The sequence below is a fragment of the Prionailurus viverrinus genome, chromosome C2 (genome assembly GCF_022837055.1).
Source record: "Prionailurus viverrinus isolate Anna chromosome C2, UM_Priviv_1.0, whole genome shotgun sequence".
In the NCBI taxonomy this organism is placed as follows: domain Eukaryota; kingdom Metazoa; phylum Chordata; class Mammalia; order Carnivora; family Felidae; genus Prionailurus; species Prionailurus viverrinus.
This window is the reverse complement of record NC_062569.1, coordinates 24,194,167-24,219,037: the sequence shown is the minus strand read 5'-3', so window position 1 is coordinate 24,219,037 and position 24,871 is coordinate 24,194,167. Positions and strand designations below refer to the sequence as shown.

At 33.9% G+C, this 24,871-nt stretch overlaps 1 protein-coding gene across 5 annotated transcripts in view; it reads right to left on the bottom strand.

Moving 5' to 3' along the window:
• Window positions 1-24,871, bottom strand: part of TBC1D5 (TBC1 domain family member 5) — a 583,027-nt gene that overhangs the window by 351,510 nt on the left and 206,646 nt on the right. For all 5 annotated transcript variants that reach the window (XM_047875577.1, XM_047875576.1, XM_047875579.1 and 2 more), the window contains one exon: window positions 3,568-3,699. In XM_047875577.1, the coding sequence (XP_047731533.1) occupies window positions 3,568-3,664 (97 nt within the window). In that variant the 5' untranslated portion in view covers window positions 3,665-3,699. The remainder of the gene's footprint in view (window positions 1-3,567; window positions 3,700-24,871) is intronic.

Here is a 24,871-nt window from a genome sequence, read left to right as displayed (position 1 = left end):
TACACTTAGACAAGGAGACAAACAATAAACAATGAAACAAATAAATGTAGGGTTACATTTAAGGATGAGTGCTGTGAAGGATTAAAGAATAATGTCAGAGAACAATGGCATGTGGGAAGGCCCAGAGTTTAGAACTGGCTTAGCACATCTGATCATGCCCAGACAGGCAGGACAGCCATGAACATCATGGTCAAGAGTTTGGATTTTATTTTTAGTGCAATGGAAATAAATGGAAATACAGCTTTTACCACTTAAAAGCTGTAAGCCAGGGAAGGAAGATTTTCTTCCCTCCCTAAAATGACTCCTGCTAATTATAATTAGAACAAAGGCAGGGTTTAAAATAAGATAACTTAGACAGCATCCTATACTTTTGTCAGGTATCTTCCCAAAACAAATTCATCTTTTACTCAAATCTAAATCCACTTCTATATGGAAAACAATATTAAAGATCACAATAGGGCTGCATCATTTTATTATATCAACTTCAGTGAACTATTTTAATTAATACCAACTCATTTAGCAATAAAGCCAGGCACTCCCTTGTAGTTCTACAATTCTATGATATTATAACAGAAAGAAAAGAAGACTGAGGACAAAAACAAAATTACAAGAGTCAAAAATGGAGTAGGCAGGATATTCTGAATGTCTTGGATTTTTTTTTTTAGTTAGGTTACTAAATATTTTATCCGTGAAAATAGAAAGAAAGCTTTGAAACAGATATTATATAAAAAGCATTACATTAAGTAATTATCTGAATACTATAAAAGCTGTAAGTAAGAAGGCATATAAAATTGAAGCTAAAAACTCTGGCAATATGTAACAAAGTGCTATTCTCAAAAGAGACTTAATAGAGGAAAATGTTCTTTTCCTACAATGAATAATCATGAATAGTTGAACAAACATTTTGGGTTTTTTTAATAGTTTCAACTGAATTACAGGTAGCTTGCCAATTACTAATTAATGCCCTTTGATCAAAGATCTTGAAATTTAAAGTAGTAAACTATGTATATGACCAAATAGGGCACAGAGAAAAATGTCATAATTTCTATGCTATTCTCTATTTGAAAAAGAAATTCAAGCAGTTAAAAGTTTGATTCCCATGGAAAATTCTGCATGTATATATCCAAACAGGTCTTTTTTCTGATCTCACCCACCTTCCTCCACCATCCATGAAAATAAACCAATGAGAAACCGTTTTCTCTTTATTATTCCAATTATGTGGCTATTATTATTTATCCTTTCCAGAATACTCAGGATCATTTAACTCAATAATATACTGTTTCTTTATAAATGTTAAAATTTCAGTTTTGAGAAATTAAAGACTCTTTTGTTTACTTATGGAATCTGTAACAGGAATTAAAAACAAGACCAAAATCCCACGCCTTGCACACAGGGAAATCACTGATTAAGTCCAGTGCCTGACTACTTACAAAATGAGTCCTCCATTTGCCATAAATTCCCTGGTGGGAAAAATGTGTAACCGGCTTCAAATATGTGGAGAACCCCATGAAATACATGTATTAAAATAAACAAACATACCAGAAAGGTGATGATTCTTCAAATAAATATGACAACCCTATTAAAATGCAACACATGTTTTTCTGCTAAAAGGAAATCTGAGAAGATGAAATAGATGCTTCATATAAAATATTTACATATACAATGCACAAAACCCACTACGGTTAGTAACCTTTATGGCTTTCAAGAACTAGATATTTACATATCATTCTTTCTGCATGTGCGTGTGCGTATGTGTGTTTTGTATATATTTTTAACAGTTGACAGCTGTTTTAGAGCATACAGAGATGCCAAGCTGAATGAGGGTCTTGATTACTTCAAGATTAGCTATCTAAAGTTTCTATTCATTTTAAGTGTTGTTAGTTGGAAGAGTCATTAGTCACTTCCTTGTCTCATAGAACATCAGCATACATTTACATTGTTAATGAACATTTGGGGTAAATGAATTAATGGCACTTTTAAACATCAATTCAGTCCTAATAACTTTGTATGTCATAGAAATGTTAGGCTAGGATATAAACGAAAAGCCTTTTCAGTAAAGGTAACTACTCATTCCTGCAAACAATAAAGGATAAAATTAATTTAAAATGTTTTTTAACCAGTTAAAAAAAAATAGAACCTCAGTGTTTAATGAAGTAGGCCAGGAAAAATAGGCGCGTGCACGCGCGCGCGCGCGCACACACACACACACACACACACACACACACACACACACACACACGCTGCTCTAAAATAAGCACATAAATCAGAAAATTTTGGTGAAATTATTTTATATACTTATCACAAAAATATTTTTTCTTTTAAAATACTGACTTGTGAAATAATTTGAAGTGGTTGTGAAATAATTTGACTTAATTTTTAGTGTTTCTTATAGGTATTATGTTTAAAAAACAAACATCACTAGGAGATGTAGTATTCTTACCACTGAAATGTTTAAGATGCTGAAATGAAAATGAGACAATAACATTTTTTTCATATGATCAAAACTTTGAACAACAGTCTTTTTGTGACCTTTTCATAAATGCACATATGAAAATAAAAAGTAAAATCACAAAAATAAGTTGTAAGGCAAATTATATCATTTTCATCGAAAATAACAATGGAATTTGTATGACACAGAAGGCAGCAAAAATGCACAAAAAACATAAATGCACTCCATAAAGTCAAGGCTTAATCACTAAAGAAATAACCACTTTAAAACATCAATCATTGGTTTTAAGTTCCAAAAACACAATAGCAGACCTTTATGCCAATACAGAAAAAAAAAACCTGTACCTGAAGTATACAAAACACATGTGAATCACTTTGACCAGTTATGATTTTTTAAAATCAATCTCATAATCCTGATATATGTACGTCATGACTGAAAAATTTTAAGTAGCTACTTGAGTCAATGAATCAACCAAAAACAAGGATAAGGCTTTAGGAATCTGCATAAACTGCTTCCTTTTAAGATACTATATTATTACTAATATTGAGAAAACAACACTGAATTCTGAAACATACATATTTGATAAATTTTGATAGGGTAGACCCTGAATACAGTTTACTTTTAACAGTCTCTTTTTAACAATTTCAATGCATAGATCTTTAAAAGTAGGACACAAATTTTAATTAGTGGTGAAAAAAAAGAATCAGACAAATCTTTATCCTGGAATAAGGTCAACTTGCTTCAAAAGACAAAAAAAAAAAAAAAATCCCTGCAAAATCAACACCAAAAGCTAGACGTCTTTAAAAGATGTTTGACAAAGGCCATTTTGATTTCAACATCCTTATGCTGAAGTAATTATTTAAGATCATGATTTTTTTTTTTTTAAAGAATGACGGTGCATTAAACATTTGGCTAATGCTTCTGTCTATAATTGAAAGTTGATGTTTTGTGGTGTTCATTACTGTCAGAGTGCTCTCCACCTATCCAGGGAAGTGTGCTTCATGTTGCCCTGCTCAGCTTCATCTAAAGAATTACACACATAAGGTAGGCAGAACTAACTGGAGGCTCTCTGCTACATTTCCCAGTAACCATAGAATGTATCTGCATACAAAACTCACCTCCAGACTTGTTTGAGTAACTTGACAAGGGGTCAAAGCCCACTTCCTGTTCTTCTGGCTGCAGAGGATGTCTAGTTTCAGATAAGGAATGATACATTGTGAGAACCGAACAATGTCACTGAAAGTGACTACCTGGGAGATTAAAAAAAAAAAAAAAAAAAAAGGAAAATTATACTTTTTCTTTTTGCTATGACTGGGAATAAATACAACATTGAAATGATTAAATGAGCATTACAGACATTAACAAGTTTTCCACAGGCTTCAGGGTCTGTTACAACACATTGGCAGAAATATGCAAAGAAGTGAAAACTGGCACAAAATTTCCATTTCAGTAATTTCTCCCCAAATCTGAACTTCCTTGGTAACCATTACCTCAATGTTCAATCACACTTATTTTCAATAAACTTCTGCACAAAAAGTCAAACTGTAAGTTAAATCACCGTACCATTTATAACATCCTTTTGTTTCACTGCCGAAATAATACACATTTACAATAGAAACTTTCAAAATACAGAAAATTTAGCAAAATAAGATCATTCATAATTGTATTAACTAAAAACACCCCTGTTAACATTTCAGTTTATTACACATATCCTTTCTGACTTTGTTCTGGGCATTTAAAACAAATTTATTTTAATGTGATCTACCATGTTAAATATACTGATTATATAAATTATTGTGGGTATTTTCTACCCCATAAAAAAAGACCATATTATAACTTCAAATGGATCCCTAGTATTCCATTAAATAGCTATAACAGTTTATATAACCAATTCCTTATTAGTAAACAGAATGCTTTCAGTTGTTCAACACTATAAACAGTTTCCCAATGAATATCTTTAGTAATATCTCTGTGTCACATCTATGATTATTGCCTTAAGATAAATTCTTAAAAGTGTCTTTGGTGGACCAACACATGCATATAAAAAAATAATATTCTATGATATATTTTAGCAAATTATGCTCCAGAAAGATTTGTATACAGAACAATTCATTCCCCTGGACCCTCATTAACAGAGGGAATGGGTAATTCATTTTACGGACGAGTGTGATAGTCAATTTTTATATTGCATTTGCTTGATAACTAGTGAGATTACTGAAGATTCATATGTTTTCTCTGACATTTACTTATTATCTTTTGTGGATGGAGTTTATTATTATCATCGTCTTCATAATTTATAAGCATGCTTTAAATATGAAGAATATTAAACCTTTGTCATGTGATATAGATATTTTTCTGAGTGTGTCTGTCTTCAAATAACATGGTGTTTCTGTGACATAAGTAACTTTTTCATTGCTATGCACCCAAATATATCTATATCTACTTTATGACTTTTACCCCTGGTATTACTATGTTTAAAAAGGCAAAGTTATATAAATAACCACATTTTTAAAATTGTTTTGAAGGTTTTTCTCCTTGATTCTGATTTCTATAGACAATGCCAATTTAAACAAAGATATTTTTAATTATTTTTACATGTTTAAGCTACACTACTTGTAAATTTTCTATGTCTATGAGCTACAGATAACCTTCTCAAGTCATAATCTTCCAAAAATATAAACTGGGCTCTAATTTTCATCCAAAATAATGTTAACACATGAAATTTTAAGTTTCAAGAGAGGGGAGACATGATAGGAAGAATAAATGAAAACTGATGGAAAAGCAAGACCAACCAAAATGAGTACATAATTTTACAGGATAGGGCGACAATTATGGAGGAAAGTTTCCAGAAAAGCCCATGAATATACAAATCCTTTTCTTCCCAACATAAAATGCTCCTCTATCCTGCTTAGTTTCTCCCTAAAGCTCTCACTCTGTAAAATACTTAGTACATTTTCTGAGTTTTACCAGAACCCTCCAACTCTCACCCACCCACATTCATAATCAGATGGTAAAAAATCCTCTCCACCTTAGATTGTGGCTAAAACAAGAGCAAAGGGGTAGGCAAAACCAACACTAGACAAGGCGGAAAACTTTTGTTGTCAACATACAGTAAGAATTTCTAAAGCCATAAATCAAATCCTAAATCCATAAATCTAGACAACTGTCAATATTTGCTTCTTATGTATGCAAACCAATCAACATATATTTAGCACATACAATACAGAAGGAATTCTGAGGAATATAATGCAGTAGAGGACAGGAAAAAGTAAATGATCAGTTACATATACTATAAAACAGAATCTGATGAATTTTGCTGATCAAATGAATAATCAGATTAAAGTCCTCTACTATGGAGAAGAGCCACCAAACTCAAATGCCTGATGGTATCAGGCAAAAACCATTATTAATCAAAGTTAACATCTATTGAGCAATGACTATTAAGTCACAGACCACTCTAAATGCTTCATGTATACTCATCATTCCATCTTCCCAACTATCCTACTGACATACATTCATCACCATTTTACCAAAGAGAAAACAGAAGTACAGAGAGATTAACCAATTTGTCTACAGTTACACAAGTAGTAAGTGTTGAAGCCAGAATTTGAACCTATCTTGTCTAGCTCCAGAGCTCACATTCTTTACTCCTGCACTATATTTGGCTCTTGGACAATGAGACAAATAGACAAAATACAAAACAAACTGTACAAGAGGATGGGATCTGTGAACAACTGAAACACCTTTACTCTGCTTCAACTTTTTCAAGAAAGCTAGAAATCTAGAATTTTATTTGAAATCTCTTTAAACTGTTGGCAAGTAATTCAAACTAGAAAAAACAAAAACAAAAAACAAAAAACAAAAAACAAAACAAAACAAAAACCTGTATAGAATAAACATTTCAAAAGCATATTTGACCCATGGATAACTATTTTAATGTTAAGATTCATATTTTGTTCCATACATTTTGTTCTACTTTTGAAATTATTAAGGAAAATGTTTGAAAATGTATATTCCAAGTTAACCGCCAGATTTCTATAAAATCTCTTTAATATCCTAGACATGTTTTCATATCATTACCTTAATCTCTCAGTTTTATAATACATTTCCACTATTAAAGACTTCACAAACTTAAAATATACAAATAAGGGGATTTCATGTACTTCAAACTATGAGAAATAAACAACTAGCAAACAGATATCAAAGCACATTTTTTAAAGGAACATTAAAAAAACACCTTTCTGTAGCTAAAATGAAATACTCTAGGGGCACCTGGATGGCTCAGTCAGTTAAGTGTCCCACTCTTGATTTCGGCTCAGGTCACAATCTCATGGTCAGGTTCTGCACTGACAGCATGGAGCGCGCTCTCTCTCTCTCTCTCTCTCTCTCTCTCTGTCTCTCTCTCTCTCTCTCACCTTCCCCTCCCCTCAGCCCTACCCCACACACATGCACTCACTCTATCAAAATAAATAATAAACTTTAAGAAAAAATACTCTAGGGGCAACTGGATGGCTCAGTTGGTTAAGGGTCTGACTCCCAATTTCAGCTCAGGTCATGACCTCATCATTCATGAGTTCAAGCCCTGCACTGGGCTCCATGCTGACAATGTGGAGCCTGCTTGGGATTTTCTCTCTCCCCCTCTCTCTCTGCCCCTCTCTTGTTCATACTTTCTCTCTCTCAAAATAAATAAATAAACCTAAAATGTTTTTAAAAAAATACAACATGATGACATTCATACATTCATTCAAGATTTTAAAAGATACTTAAGGTCTTTTGGCTCCTTAAAGAAAGTTAGGCTCAAGAAGTCATCCACTGATTTTTACCTTTATTAATAATTCTTTAAAAATTGACAACTTGGTTATAACCAAGTTATGGTTATATGGTTGTAACAAAAATAAAAAATTTACCAAATACACCAGTCTACAACTAGTCTATATAATCAAGGATCCACCATATTCTAATTTATTATGCCTGTAAAGATTGAAACTGAATCACTGAAATTCTTTTTACTCAAAGAAAGCAAACTGATCGAAAAGTAATAATGAGTTATTTTCAAGAACTCTGTTGAAGAGGGGCACCTGGGTGGCTCAGTAGGTTAAGCATCCAACTTCGGCTCAGGTCATGATCTCACAGTTTGTGAGTTCGAGCCCCATGTCGGGCTCTGTGCTGACAGCTCAGAGCCTGGACCTTGCTTTGGAGTCTGTGTCTCCCTCTCTCTCTGCTCCTCCCCAACTCACACTCTGTCTGCCTCTCTCAAACAAGTAAACATTAAAAGAAAAACAAAAATTCTGTTGAAGAAAAAGTTACATGACGTTCTTTTCTTTCAGTTATGGATTTAAATAATAATCTGGTTGAAAATTAACTTATTAAACAGGTGCTGCTTTGTTTTTCATTGTTCTGTTTTAAATACAGGGGCTATTTTAGTTTTCTAGAATAAACAATACTTAAGTGCGATGGTTACTGCTATTATGATAATGTTATAAAATCACAATGTAGTGTTGCTTTTAAATGTGAAGTAATTTTCTCAAAAATTTTCCAATTTGTGTTTTGTGACTATACCAACTGCAAAAATATTTGACTACCACAAAAGAGAGTATCAAAGGTTTTTAAGCAAATGTGTCTATATTTATTTTAATCACTATATCGAATAGTATTTTTACTTCTAAATATCAGACCATAGGAAAATATTTGATAAAAATTCAAAGAATTAACGGAATTTTTTTATCTGAAAATTTTAAGATAATCACTATTAAAAAGTCAAATTGGCATAAACATTTTGAAATGTACAATTCACCATTACATCTTATATTTGTTTTACAAACTTCGACTTCTATACTTGATATGCCTTAATCTTCTCTACATAACAGGTAGACAGAGAGGAAGTATATAATGACCACATATATGTACCTTAGTAAATGACCACTAAAACCCATAATTGATGGATTTCAGTTTTCTTAAGTAATGCCAATCTGTCTCTAGAATTTTCCTGGAAAAAAAAAACCCTAAGAATTTTTAAATGAAGGCAATCTTATTTTTTTTTTTAATTCAGAAAGCACAGCAATATAACCTTCCAAGACTTGAGAAAGGAGATATCCCTTCTTTGCTACATTACTATAAATAACACTTAAATTTTCTCCTTCACATAAACTTAAAATTCACAAAACTCAAAATTGGTTGCATTGCTATCCTGTGGTCACAGGAATTGACACATTAGGCGGAAACTGCTGTCAGCGCAGAGTCCAATGTGGGGCTCGAACCCACAAAACCATGACATCATGACCTGAGCCAAAACCAAGAGTTGGATGCTTAACCGACGGAACCACCCAGGTGCCCTTCCAAGACTAATCTTAAGGACAGTTATATTGGCTTTATGGTCTGGTTCTTGCAGTATTAAATCTTAGGATAAAAGTGATCTGACTGAAAGAAGGGAAGTCTTGTGAAAATAGTTAATATTTAATGAAAGGGTAAGAATTCAGCACTAAAGCTTAGAGGACAGTTTTAAAGTATAGTAATAAAATTTCAAAACAAGATTATTTTCCATGTAAGTGAAGCAATACAAGCATCAGGTGAAAACTTCAAACTCTTAGCATGGTACAGACAAAACAAAAGGTTAGTTGAATAAATTTTTTTCCGTTAAAATGGTATCACATGAACAAAGCCTCTAGAAAAATAATTTATTCCCTCTGAGTCTGAAGTTCTATGCATTTCAGTGTATATTCATTCTTTCAAAGCTTCTAATACACAGGCAGAGAATTAGCATTCTGAATTGTGTCTTCTAAAGACATCCATATTCAGAAAAGCTCATATAAGCATACTTCATTCATTTAAATTCTTGACTGATGGTAAACTTAAAGTCAAACACTGAAATGACAGAGTAATATTACTTTACATAAAGATATCTCCTATAAGAAAAGCATATCAAAGAGCTTAAATGAACTATTTCCAGAACACAATTATAAAAGAGGGAGAGGATATAGCATGAATAAGTATCGGTCACAGATAGCATGCATTTACCATGATGGGTGTATAAACTAAAACATGACATCATGGCTATAAAAGCGACAAACTTTGATAGAAGCTATATTTTCATAATTAAGAGAGAGAGCATTTAAACATTATCTATAGATTCTTCTATTAAAAAAACCCTTTTAATCAAGGTAAATTGATTAAAAATCAAGGCAGCTGGAGGTAAATTTGATGGTTGGGAATAATGATGTTCTAAAGTCTTTATCATAAGAGAGAGAAGGAGGTGGGAAAGGAGTAAGGAAGAAAGAATGAAGGAAAAAGAGAGAAGGAAAAGAAAGAGAAAGAATAAAGTTCCATTTTAAAATTCTGTCCATCTTTAATGCAAGAAGGTTACATTGGACTTTAAGTTAATTAAGTATTAAAATCAATCATCTGAAAAGTCTTAATATTTAATATTGGTTAGATTGTATATCAAAGTAGTTTTATTATTTATTTACTCCAAACCTTTCCAGAATACTTCATCTGACAACAGGGGGTCTGTTTCTCACAAGATAAATGCATTTACAATGCCAAATAAATTATATATAAAAGCATTTGTCTTAATACATGTCATTCAATATTAAATATCACTCATTGGTAAAATCCTGAAAACCTAACTCACTTTTAGCAACTACACATCTGAACTATTCAAGTGTTGCCAATTAAACAGGCAAAGAAATACAGTAAGGGTCTACATACTAAGAACAATGATCAAAAGAAAATTAAAATTATAAGACTTAATTCTTACATTTTCCAGGTTACCAGAACAAGATGTTTAAAGTAAACAATCCACTATAAAAATACTAGATTTATAAATAATATGTATAATCAGAAATAAGTACAATATATGAAAGCTTCGCAACTGGGCTTAAATAATTGATATTACAAAATAAGAATATATTTGGCCTTTTGGGGTTCCCTGGTGGCTTAGTTAGTTAAGCATCCAAATCTAGATTTTGGCTCAGGTCGTGAACTCACAGTTTATGAGTCTGAGCCCCATATCAGGCTCTGTACTGGCAGTGTGGAACCTGCTTGGGATTCTCTCTCTCTGCCCCTCACCTGTGTTCGCTCTCTCTCTCTCCAAGTAAATAAACTTTAAAAATATATATATTTGGCCTTTCAATATTCAAATGCTATAAAGCAATAGCAAGTGGCAGTTGTGACTATATAAACCAAGAGAAAACCTAGCATTATGAAAAGTTAAAGTGGCCTAACAAAAAGCTCTTCAGGGTATATCCTCATTTGGTTTCAGAGTTCTCCAGAACGATGCTCAAGATGCAAAGACTGGGAAAGCAAATCAGCCTAGTGACCAAACCTTCTGTTATTTTACAGCCATACAAAAATACTTCCAATTGTTACTGTCCTCATTTTATATCAAGAACACCTCTAGCCTTTAAAAAACTATTTACTCAGGCTTTCATAAAATCAAGGTAACTCTAACAAACAATTAGGAGTTCAAGAAGAATGAGCAATATTTGAAGAGAGAAAACCTTTTTGAAATGTCAGCCTTGAACATCAAAATTATACAGAATGATGAGGAACCAGGCTTATATTGCATATAAATATGAGAGCATATTAGGCTGCATTTAATTACCAGTTCAAACAACAACCTGATCTAACCTTTGACAAGTAAAATAAATGTTCTGAATAATTTAACTAAAGTAAACATTTGCTGTTAATGCTAGCTAATTATAGTAAGATCTGGAAAGAGAAGAGGAAAAGAGATGACGAAGAGAAAGGGAGATGGAGGGTTTTTTTTGCCATTGAGATCTGCAACTCTTCATTGAAACATTATTTTCAATGAATTTAACTCACATAAAAGGGTAAACCCAGTAGAATACAGTTGCTTTATAAATACTCATATAAAGAAATATTTTAGTTGATTACAGATTTCATTCTTTCAGTCAGTGAAAATCACCAGATTACCATGGAGATTGGAAAACTAGGTCCAGATGAATAAGGGTACCTCCACCCAACCCCCTTCACCCAAGGAACTCAAAGTTTAGTGAGGAAAGAGCCCAGGAAATAAGTTGCCAGATTTAGCCTTAAGTAATTGAAATTATTAATTAATTGAAATAAAATAAAAATATGGATGCTTAGTTAAATTTCAATTTCAGAAAACAACAAAAGATCTGGAACATACTTATACTAAAAAGTATTCATAATTTGTCTGAAATTTAAATTTAATTGTGCACCCTGTACTTTAGCTAACAATCCTATCAATAGATAAATGAAAATGAATATCTATGGGAAAATATGTGCAATGCTCATTATAGGAATCCCAGGATTAAATGAGATCAAAACTCTGAGAGTAAGATTCCCAAAAAACTCACCCAAAAGCAGTAAAGTGTTGTTTTTCCAGAGCTGCTATCTGATTACTAATGGGAAAAGACCAAGATATACTACTCAAATGCACTGACCTGGCCCCACAGAAACTTGTTTTTCAAGTTCCCTAAGTAACTACAAAGAAATATAATAATAAACAAATGAAAAAACCAACTACTTAATGGAAATCATCAGCTACCAAATGCAGAAAAATGAAATAATCCAACAAAAATCCTGAAGCCACTGAGGACCCTGCTGAATGGAGAGAGAGTATATGACTATTCTTATAGTGGAATTATCTTTACCCCTAAGGAACATAGGTGTATTTAGGAAAAAAAAATACAAAGAAAATTGAACTTTGTTAATTTGCTGAGACCAGTCTTAATTCAAATATATGATATTTTCATTCTTTATTATAAATAAAATGTTAATAAATATGCATGATATTGCATAAGAATCTAAGGTATGGAAAGCTCTGAGTGTGACCTTAAATTTAAAAAAAAAATATTCAATAATGCATAATGTGAAGACATGTTATTCTCCATACAAAAACTGCTAATTTAACTGATTGGTGACTCCAAAATTGATTAGCTTATTTGCTCATGGAGTAGGAGCTTCTATATATTTGAGCATAAACTTCAGTATGAACGTAAAAATGTTTCAATTTATAATAGAAGATCATCAGTAATAATAGAGATAAGAAAACTCCAAGTTTCCAACTTGAGGCCATATAAACACATACAGGTTTTCTGTAATTGATAGCAGAAAATGATAACCACTTAAAATAGTAAAACTTACTGTAAAATAATGAATTTGAGCCTGACTGGAAAGTGATAGGATTTAAGAGTCTCTGAGTTTTTGCTTCTCCATTCAATTGTAATGGTTCCATCTTTACCCAAAAAAGATTTCACTTATGTACATATATGTAACTTCTGTATGTTTTCTAACACCGAACATTATGGGCCCTCAAAATGAGAACAAAACTGTTTACATTTCATTTTTACAGGCAGGTAAGTTTAAAGCACTGATAAGATGAAAGATGGATAAAGAAGAAAGGATTAATTATAAAAAACAGAATATGATATAAAAAACAGCGTTTACATGATATCTTGATGTCTTTACAAAGCATAAGTTCTATGGCTACTACGAAAGAATTTTTCAAGACACCAATGCATACTAAAAAACCAAAATAATTTCATGAACACTATATAAAACAAATAAAGGCCTTGAAACGGTTGATGAAAAGAATGCAATTAACAAAATGGAATAAATACACAAATAGTAACATGGGTATGCACAGGGACAACAAAGAGGCTACACAAACCCTACCTCAACTGTCAGAGAATTTTACTAGCAAATATATATACTCCTTCTTATTGTGTATATACTGTAGCAGAGTTCAGTAGTATACTTCCTCTGAAATTTCAAAGAATATCATATAAATGGTTAAAAGGTAAGTACATTAAATTAGACTTACCTAATTCTTACCATACTGATTTATTTTTTTTCCAGCCATGTTTTCAGATTTAATATACTCTTTTTAAGCCTTACCATACTGATTTAAATGAAACCCCTGCATAATTTCTAAAATTTTGATAATGTTTGCCCAAAATTTTTAGCAAACATTTAAAGGGAGCAAAAAATTTAAAGGGAGATTACAAACTTCCTGCCACACTTTGCCATTTGCAAAACAATGACACAGCCATTCAGAATTACAATGTGCTATTTACATATTGACTTAGAGAACTGAAGCTTTGAAAACTGTTTAGGGCCTAGAAGTTTTATCTTAATTTCTAAAAAGACTAAACAGGATCAAGCAGTTTAAGTGACATTATCATATAGTAATTTTTCCTACAAAAACTTTTGAAACCGGGTAATAATTTCCCCCACAAGTCCAAATATATTCACTTTCACTTAAGTACATTTTCACAAAGTCTTCCTTAGCAAAAAAATGTTTTTGTAACTTTAAAAACCATAAATACACAATATTTTAAATTTCTAGGATTTTAAATCCTAGAAAAATCAAGCAAAAGATTAAGATGGCCAGTTTTTTTTTTAATATAGTAAGACGACTTTGTCCAAATACTATGAAGCTCTAAGTTTTTACTAAATATTTAAGAAAGGTCACTAATTATTTAAATGCAATGAACGAACATAAGAGGTCAAAGCAGTAAACTTACATAATTTAATTACACAAATGCACTGGTATCACCTTTTTTCTTACTCATATTTGAGAAACTAATACTTTGCCTTCTAATATGATATGGATTATTTCATATGGCATGCACATCCTCTTGGAACATCAAGATTATTCTTTACAAAATTTGGAGTGTTAGCACCAAAAAAAAATGTATGAAAATTAAACTATATTTTTTAGTTACTACTAGAATTTAACAGTGGATTATAGTGACTGAAATTGATGTATTTCTTTAAACCATCTCATTTCAAAATTATCTTATTAGGTACCCTATGGAAGTCAGTGCAAAACAGCAATCGTGAGCCCACAGGTAGGGCACATACATATATCTATAGTTAAATAAGCAACCAAATATAAAAATGGATCATGAAACAATTTTAATGAGAATAATATTAACACAAAACTAAATTTTGATATCCTACCTTAACATTTAATGCAATCTTATTTTGATGAAAAACCTAGTAATTTTAATCTAGAAGTGAAACTGCCAGATCAAAATTGTTGCCCATCTTTAATTCTAACAAAATATTGCCAAACTTCTACCCAAAGTGGTGCTATACCAGTTTACATGTTCGTATGGACAGTTCCTGTTTCTCTACATCCCTGCCAGCTCTGAATATCATGAGCCTTTCTCCATTCTGAATGGTATGAAGTGGTATCTCACTGTGGTTTAAATTAGCATCTCCCTATTTCTTGACTGAAACTCTCTTCATCTGTCATATAGTCAGAGTTCTCCAGAGAAATAGAGGATTTCAGAAAGCAAAGGAGGAGACAGACAGAGTTTTATTATAAGGAAATGTTGCTCATAATTACAGAACTGGCAAGTTCAACCTGCAATGCAGGCAAGAAGGCAGGCTGGAGATCCAGGAATAGCCAGTGTTCTATTTCAAAGGCTGCTGGGCAGGAGAAGCTGATGATATAGTTTGAAGGCCATCGGGCAAAAAGAGATGATGCAGATGAAGTCCAAGTCAGACCTGCTGTAGAATTCCTTTTGCTGGGGGAAAGGTCAGCCTTTTGTTCTATTCAGGCCTTCAACCGATAAGATGAGGCCCACCCACATTATGAGGGCCAATCTGCTTTCTGTTCATTTAAATATTAATTTCATCCAAAACACCCTCACAAAAACACCTACAATAATGCCTGACCAAAATCTGGGAAGCCCCTGTGGCCCACTCAAGTTGATGCATAAAATTAAACATTCACATCTGTTTACTGGCCATTTGGGTCTCCTTTTCTAAGAGCTGCCTGTTCACATTCTTTGCCCAATTTTCAGCTGTGCTGTCTTTTGTGCTTAATAATTTATAGGATTAAAAAAAAATAAATCATGGATACACAGCAATTTTAGTCCACTATTAAAAAATCAGAAGTACATTATTAAATTATATTAAATATAATATTTAATTTGGTATATTAAATTATCATTCATATATACTTTAAATGGTCCTCATTTGGTGAATTATATTGTAGGATGCACTCTGAAAAGAATTATTTAAAGAAAACCAGATTTTCCTTTTGTAAATATGGTACAATGAACAACAGATTATGTTCCTGAACAAAAAAGAACTTTAAAAATGATTATAGTAATTTGTTCGATGTTTTTCTCTATGCTGAGAGGCATGCACTACTGATGATTACTAATATTTTACTGAATGCTTAGTAAATGCCAGACATTGTGCTTTATGTTATTATCCCATTCAATACCTTTAGGAATCTTAATCATAAAGGCATTATTATCATCTCTATTTTATGTATATGGATATTGGGGCTGGCAGATTAAAGATCTCAGCCCAACGGCACACACCAAGTGGCTGGGACGTGAATTTCAGACTTCTTCAGAAATTCATTTTAAGACATCCTTACTGGCTTTCCACTATGTTTAATGGCACTAGGAAAGGAACACCAGGGAATAAAGAATGAGGACAGGCAACATCCTTGCTGTCTTGGGATTTAGAATCTGACAGGAGGCAGAATGTAGAAAATGTGCACACCATGTAATATAGGACAGAATCTCATAGCAAAGGAGATGTATTAGAAAAGCTCTAACTCTAAGAAGTCAAGAGATAATTATGATTCCATGATGCTGCTGACATAAATACACCTACAGGTTCTCAATACCTTTCATGATCTACCCATATCTAACTTTCTAATCTTCTCCTTCATATATTTTCATTCTCTAAAGACATCCAGTGTTCTCCCACCTCTCTTTTTATTTGGGCAACTAGCCCTGGTCAAGAAAACCTATTCCATCCCATTCCTCTCTCTGAAATATTTCTTAAAAACAAACAAACAAACACACTTTTCTATTCTCATGACCTGGCAAATAGTAAATATTACTAAATATCCATCAGACCAGATTCCACTGATCACTTCCCAAAGTTCATCTCAAATGCTCCCTTTTCTCTGAAATTTCCTAATTCTTTTCCATTCTGCCATAAACAGTTAAATGAATAAATTTGGAAACTTGGTCATGTAAAAGCCAGTATCATATTTCTACTTCCAATGAGGAAAATGTAAGCAAAACAGGTTCTCATCCAAAAGAATAAAAAAGGAAGAACAGCCCAAAGAAGGAACCCCCTCCCAAATCATTCTTCTTTCCATGACCATGTTTTACTATTCCCACAGAAGGGAACTTCTACAATCTACTTTTGTTGACATAAAACTAGAGTCGCATTTTCTAGGCACAAATTGAGGAAAGGATCTTATTAACTATCTGACTTTAGGTAAGTTGGTTAAACTCTTTGTGCCTCAGTTTCCTCAATGTAAAATGAGAAATATCCATTTCATAGGTTCTGCGAGGATTAAGCAAACTTGAAGAACTCAGAACATTACCAGACACACACATAGTAAGCACTCAATAAATATTAGCTATTATTGTTATTACTATCACCACCACACTGCCACTGCTCTGATGGCTGTATTTACACAATTAGGTTATTAGAACAAGATGAAAGACAGAATATACTCACAGTTCAAAAATATGGATCCTTTGAGTATCCCATAGGATTTTTTTTCCCGCTTATACATTACAATTAGATTTCACATAATAGTTTCTCATTTTGTTTCTTGAGAAAGGAAAGAAGAAAGAAAGGAGAAATTGGAGACAGGGGGCTGCTCAAGTGTAACACACATTCAACTTAGTAAATACTTGTTAAATCCTCCCATGTGCTGGCAGCTAGTCCAGAAGGTAATCATTTAGAAGTGAACAAGACAGTCTCTGTCCTCAGAGAATTTACATTCTAGAGGAAGACAAATAATAAACTAAGCATAAAAAATAATTTACATGTCAAGTAGTGACATATGCTATGAAGGAAATGTAAAGAGGATAAAGGGACAGAAAATGATGATGAGGCATGACTGAGAGTGTATTTGGGAGCTGGGAGCTTATTTGAGAAAGTGTAGTCATAGAAGGCCTTTCTGAGGTGGTGGCATTTGAATAAAGTGAGGGAACAAGCCACCCGATCACTTGGGGGCAGAGCTTGCTGGGAAGAGCAAAGGCAGATAAAATGGGAAATGGCTAGGAGTTTTGGAGGAACAAAGAAGGTTGGGGTATAAATGAAGACAGATGGTGGGGGGGGCATGGAGGGAGAAACAGGAGAGAGGCCAGGTCACCGATGTCCTTTTAGGCCATGAGGGGACTCTGGTTTATACTCTGACTGGGATGCAAAGGTACTGGGGGCTTTTGCATGGGCGTACAAGATGTTATGACAGAAACTACACTACAGGTCTCAAATGAGGAGAAGCAGTGAGCTCCTAGGCCATCCTCTCAGGACCTTCTTCAGAAAAGAGCCTTGCCTCAGAAAAGTTAGGAATAAAGCTAAAGATCAGTCTTAGGAGTAACACCAAGACTGTGGCACATTAGAAGGAGGAAGGTAAGGTCTAGTAAAGGACAAAAAACCAAGTCACATTAAAGGGCTTCTAGCCAGACGACAATCCTTAAGATGCTTGCAGTATTTTTGGAGAAGTGAAACACCTACAATCAATCCATCGATAAATAAAATTAGGAAGCCATATAAGAAATAAAATATAATACTAAATGTAATTTGATCTTATTTTGTATGGATTCAAGACCTTTAGTTGTTTCTGAGTAAATGACAACTACAGACTACTGAAGGTCAGGACTCCTAGCCCAGTGTCTATATATCAAGTCCTAATAAGAGAAAAATGGAAGGGAGGATGAACACATGAATGCACTGGGGAAAGAAAACCTTGGCACCAACTCATACAACCTCTGCTTTATGAGGCACAAAGGCAAAACAAAATCTAAGTCTCTCCTTTCACTGATTAACATACTACCCTTCCTAAAAACTATTTCAGTTAGAAACTGCTAGTGGTAAGACCACACCAGATGAATTTAGTAACTGGATCAGTATAGAATAGATTCTGTGAACGGTCTGATACATCACAGGCCTTTAGCACTTACTAGCCCTCCGGCTATGGATGTGAATTACAAAGGACTAAGTTTAGTCAGCTCTCACAATCCTTCCGGATTTCTGTTCTATGTACTACGGTCTGCTCACATTATTGTACTTTTGTTTCTGGAACATTTATAAAGCAGACAAATCTGAAAATCTAGGAACTCAGTGTCTATCTATAGATATAAATATAAATATAACACACACTCCTCCATTTTACCTCATAGTGAAATAAAATGATGCTTTAAAAATGAGGTGGTATTACCTTGCCCCTAAGTAACCAAGATCAAGATTGTAGTTCCTGAAAATTGTGGTGAGGTTTTCTACAGCAAGGGCAAAGAGAAGCAGACGGGAGAGCTAGTGTAGATACTTTCCTCCATAGAGAAACAGATCAAGGGGTGCCTGGGTGACTCAGTCAGTTCTAAGCATCCGACCCTTGATTTCGGCTCAGGTCATTATTTTGTGATTTGTGAGTTCAAGCCCCCCATCAGGCTCTGCACTGACAGTGAGGAGCCTGCTTGAGATTCATTCTCTCTCTCTCTCTCTCTCTCTCTCTCTCTCTCTCTCTCTCCCCCCCCCTTTTCTCTCTGTCCCTCCCCCACTCACATATGCACATGCTCTCTCTCTCTCTCTCTCAAAATAAATAAACTTAAAAAAAATAGATAAAATGAGGACCCCCTATTTCTAGAACTATTACAGAGGTACAGAATTAAATAGCTTACATTTAGATTTTCCATCTTTCAAGATACAAAAGCATTATTTCTAACACATTAGGGGAAGAAATTTAATCACAGATTCAAAACTCTTAAACTACTCCTAAAATGTCCATATTCTCATTCTTAGTGGAAAACCAGTCTGAAACATAAAAAAGATGCCTCTTGGGATGTCAGGCCTGTCTCCTACCTAAATCTTATGAAATGTATATGGATAGAGGTCAATGAATAAGGCAAATTTAAACTAGAACAGAAAATCTGATTCAGATTCAAATTAACATCTTCCTTTTCCCTATTCCTTCTGGCAGTACTTACAAAATCTGTAACAACAAACTATCACTTCATTATCTTCCCACAAGATACTGGTTTCTCTAACACTTCACAATGCCTCTGAGATAGCATATCTGACATAACACCTCCACTTCTCTCCAGAATTTAACAAGATAAAGAAAAGGCAGTAAGAAAGGAGACAATGTTGGTGTTACAAATGCAAGAATCCAACCTGCAATGAACATTGAAATTAAATATATACCTCAAACCACTGTAACTATTTCCCATAAAGGCATCCGACATGGTCAAAGTTCAAGTTTCCCTTTAAAGTACTTAATAGGCTGTAGGTTCATTCACTATTGTAACTGAAGGCATTTAGGAACTAATGGTGGGAGGACTAGTCACATTGAAACTAAAATATAACCAAGGTATTGTGATTCAAAGGACCCAGGGTGGTGGTTTTCATGATTTTTCTTTAATCAGATAAAGCTGAGTAATCAGATGTAGTCTTTGAAGAAGGCTGTTTCTTTTTCTTTTCTTTTTTTTTTTAACCTAGATAGTTTTCCTCAAAGAGGAAGTAAAATGGTGAGTTTTTAATTCACCTAACTGCTCAATATCAAACTTGTTTGGTTACGTAACAATCTCAAGTTTAAACTTTCTTTTGTGATAGAATTAAAATGAAGATGTGATTGGTCAGTTTTACCTGTTTTGTAATAATACCCAGAACGCATGCATAATGACCTACCTGCAAAAACATGCAGGATTCTCAGCGTTGTAGCACAAATTAAATCTAGAGGTAAGCAAGTTCCCACACTTCTTTCCAACCAAGTCCCTTCTCTAATCCCAACAGGTTTATCCCAGTGCCTCTCAGTGTCTGTGCTTCAGCATAAGTGTTCAGAGGGCAGGAATCAGGCCCAGCAATGTGCTCATGGCCCCTAGCGTAGCTCCATTCGCAGGTGACGCTTATCAAACCCTAGCTGAGAGGCATCTGACAATACAATTACTGAAAAATTCAATGCTCACCCAGCATGTGAAATCTTGTGCCTTGTACCTTATGATTTCAGCAGTGCCATGTGTGCTGTGATAGTTAAGGACCTGTCAATGTTTCCATTATAAACTCTGGTTTTCAGAGGTTTGTATCTTGGCCTATAAAAATAGATTCCGGTCTGTAACTTGGCATAGAAAGTACTGGTATCAGCCCAAGAGAACAATTTTTGTTCCAAAGATTAAAATAAAAATCTGTTTAGTAGTTTTAAGTTAAGAGAGTGTTAAAAGGGGGGGGGGGGGGCGGGGAGGGTGGGTGGAGTATAGAATGTTTTTAAAAACACACACAAAAAACCAATGCTCTATGTCTCACTACTGCTTCATTTTAAATTTTGAAATGATTAACACAATATAAACCAATGACACTGCGTAAATGAAAAACCTAAAAAGAGTTTTAATTAAAAACATTATGGCGGTTACCAAAAAAAAAAAAATCATAAATTTTTAAACAACTACATATGTAGTATCTCAAATAATCCCCACATTTAAAGATTGTCCAAGTACTCACTGACAGTAAACCAAAACTATTTCAAAGATCTGTTTTTCCAGATATGTAAAAATTACTTTTTAATGAATCACTAAATGTAGACTTACTTCAGATTAGTGGAGACAATCTTCAATCCTATCTTCAATTTATGCATCAAGAAGTGTCTAAAATATATGACCTAATGGAAGAAACTCTGAAGTATTCTTTATACACTGTTTGTTAAAGACACTAGCTTAAGTTTTATGTTTTCTTTTCAGCTTAACGGAGATTTTTTCCCCTCAAAAATATAAGACTAGTACATAATGCTGCTGTACACCTTTAAATAAACACATTTTGAAACAGTAATTTTTATCTCTTAAGGGGGCACAAATCCTCCTTGGAGCATGATTTATAAATAGCTATGAAAAATATGAGTACATTGGGGCTCCTGGGTGGCTTAGTCAGCTAGGCGTCCGACTTCAGCTCAGGTCATGATCTCATGGTTCTTGAGTTTGAGCTCCGCATTGGGCTCTGTGCTGACGGCTCAGAGCCTGGAGCCTGCTTCAGATTCTCCCTCTTTTTCTCTGCCCCTCCCCTGCTCGCACGCTCTTTCAAAAACTGAATAAACGTTAAATTTTTTTTAAAAAATGAGGACATACACACGCTTTGACCTTGTAATTACATTCTTAGGAAAATATACTATGACTATACCTACACATGTAAAATAATATAGATATAACTTTTATATATGCTGTGAGTTTTTAATGTGAATCTTCTAAAAAACATTCTGTACTCACAAGAATATTTCTCACAGAATATTTTAAATAGCAAAATGGTGAAACAAACCTAAATGTCCATCAATTGGGGACTTATTAAATAAGTTACTGTACATGCATACAGTGGTAGCACCATATAGCTATTTTAAAAAAGAAGAGAAAGACAAACTAAAAATGATTCATTGATAGAGAAAGTCTTCCAAGTAACAATGGTAAGTGAATACAGCAAGGTCCTATGTTACCATCTGTACAGGAAGAAAAAAAAAGGAGAATATATACACATATGTGTGTGTGTGTGTGTGTGTGTGTGTGTGCGCGCGCGCGCGCGTGCAAATATAGAGAGAGGGGGAGGGAGGGGAAAAAGAGCAGGAGAGTTTTATTTGCTTTTACATGCATAAAACATTTCTGGAAAGACACACAATAAGCCAACAATAGAAATTAATGGTTTCCCATAAAAATAATGTAGTAACTTTGGGTAGCATTCTTAATCAAAGACTCAGTATCAGATAATATAACCAAAATAATATTAGAAAGAAAAAATACATATAACTCTAAGCTTCTGTAATTACTGAAAACAATACAGTTAGGTATTGTACAGTATACATATATTCACAATATATGAGTGGTTCTCAAATGCTGGTGTATACAGAATCATCTGAAGATCTTACTAAAACACAGATTTTTAGACTCCACCGTTAGAATTTCTGACCCATAGGTCTGGAATAGAGCCTAAAAGAGTTTGCTTTACCTAACAGTCCCCAGGTAAGGCTGAGCTACTGATCGAGGGACCACAGTTGGAGAACATGTGTTCTAGATAAATGGACTACCTGTTCAGAACTTTACATAAAAACTCACCTACTACAACATTATAAATGTAATTTCATTATTATCAATAATATTTAGATAAGGTTTGTTTTCCTACAATTTAAGAAGTCTGGGTGGTGGGGGTGGATAATGCTTTATTCTAAACAGGGTAAAATAAAATGGGAGAGGAGACTAGGAAATTAGTTCTATTGTACTTTTCCAACAGCCTCCTATCTCCTATTTCTGCCACTAGATGGAAACCAGTACAATGGTTAGCTGTCAAATTGCAGATATAAATTGAAAAACAATAAAACTGAGATGAAAATTATGTTACACGGTAGTAATTACAAAGGGACATATATCTGTGGGTCCCTATACTGCCATTAACTGCAAAATGACCATATTTACTTTTTGATTAACTGTATATGTCATTAGCCATTGGCCTATCAACAATATCAACTCCAAAGAGAGTTATTAGTGGTTGAATTATGACCCTCCCCTCAAAATTCCTTTGTTTAAGTCCTAACCCCCAGTACCACAGAGTGTGACCTTATTTGGAGACAGAGCCTTAAGAAGAAAACCGAGTTAAATTTGGCATCATTAAGGTGGGCCCTAATGCAATATGACAGGTCTTCTTAACTGTAAGGGGTAATATAAGTGGTAATTTAGACACCTACAGAGGGAAGAGGATGAGAAGACACAGGGAGAAGACAGCCTCTACAAGCCAAGGAGACAGGCCTGGAGCAGATCCTTCCTCCAAAACCCTCAGAAAGAACCAATCCTGCCGACACCTTCATCTCAGACTGCTAGTCTCCAAAACCGTAAGACAATACATTTTTGTTGTTTCTGCCACTAAGTTTGTGGTACTTTGCTTCACAGTCCTAGCAAACCAAAACAAGGGCTTTCCCTTTTATTTACTTTTTTTTACTCTAGCGGATTGAATGACTACTATCAGCAATGTAATGTGTCAAGTGCTGAGACCACAAAAATGAATGATCAGCCTTTAAGGAGCTTACAGTCTAACGGTTTATTACTTAAGGCATAAATACTCATTTAGTCATTAATAAGACTTCAGCCATTGTATCAGTGTTTTGATGCTTGATTCAACAGTTCCTCAATAAAAAGTAAGAGACACCAACACTGTGACTTGTATCACCATTCCAATTACAGCACCCATTACTTGCCACCTAATCCTCAGCACAGACTTTTCTAACTGGCCTCTTCCCCCCTCTCCAACACCTTCCTGACAGCACCCTTCATGTAAGTCTCCTCATTAAAATGTTTCAAAAAATATCTTAAAAGAACATTCGCTTTTTCCCAGTTGAAGCTATAGTCAGTCAGTACTTCCCAATAGATGTACATACCTTCAAACAAATTACCTAAAACCACAGATTTAGTTTGCACTTAGAAAACTGAAATGTCTTCAGAAGCGGCAGTTATTTATAATGAACAGGAGTAGCAATATCATAAAGCATCATTGAATACACCTATGAATAGCTCTCCCCGTCAAATAATCTCTAAGTCCAGCACAGACCTAATGATCTCAGTTTATGAAGTAGTGAGTGTACAAATTAATAGTTGTTCTCGATCTGTGGGTGCCTCATAAAACACCTGAATGGATCACAAAAACCCTATCCCTAGATTCCAAAACTTGTATGTAAACTTCTCATGGGGAGCTTACGCCTTATACAACTTCATTCCATACTGTGCATTGGGCTTACACATATGGCCTCAATTACAAATTAAAATTTAACTTTGAATTCCCTGCCATTTTATTATCAAATGTCTCACCTCCTGAATTAACATTTTTATATAGTTATTCCATTTGTTTTATTTTGGTAACAGTATTCATTTCCCAGGGAAAAATAATTGTTAGCACTAAATTTTCTCTAGAATTTCTCCTCCCTTTTCTTTTCCTCAACAGAATTCAGTTACACAGTTTCAGAAGCCAACTAGGCTACTGATATTCCTTTATTATGTTACAAGTAAATAAATTTCACACCTTCAAAAATTATTAAAGTGCAGAAGAATATTCCTTGGCCTCTTCATACGTAATATTCTAGTGTCGCTAGTTCTTTCAGGTCCCAGAGAGAACATCTCTTATTAGCCCTACAATTAAATGATTCAGCAACCAGCCACACTATCTTTGCCTTTTAACAGTTCCAATCAGTAGCAGATCTAGGTGTAATCAACAGCAGCAGGGGGCTTTAGGAAGCAAAACAAAACAAAAACAGTAGGAATCTTTACTAGAATACAGTAATTGATACAAGGGAACATTATAGGCTATTTTAATCCAAGTTAATCTAAGATATTAGAGTCTGATTTTATAATCAGAAGTGAAATGAGCAGGACAACTCTGAATGTCTGGAAACAGAACAAATGTCAAACAGTTAATAAGGTTAAAATGAAA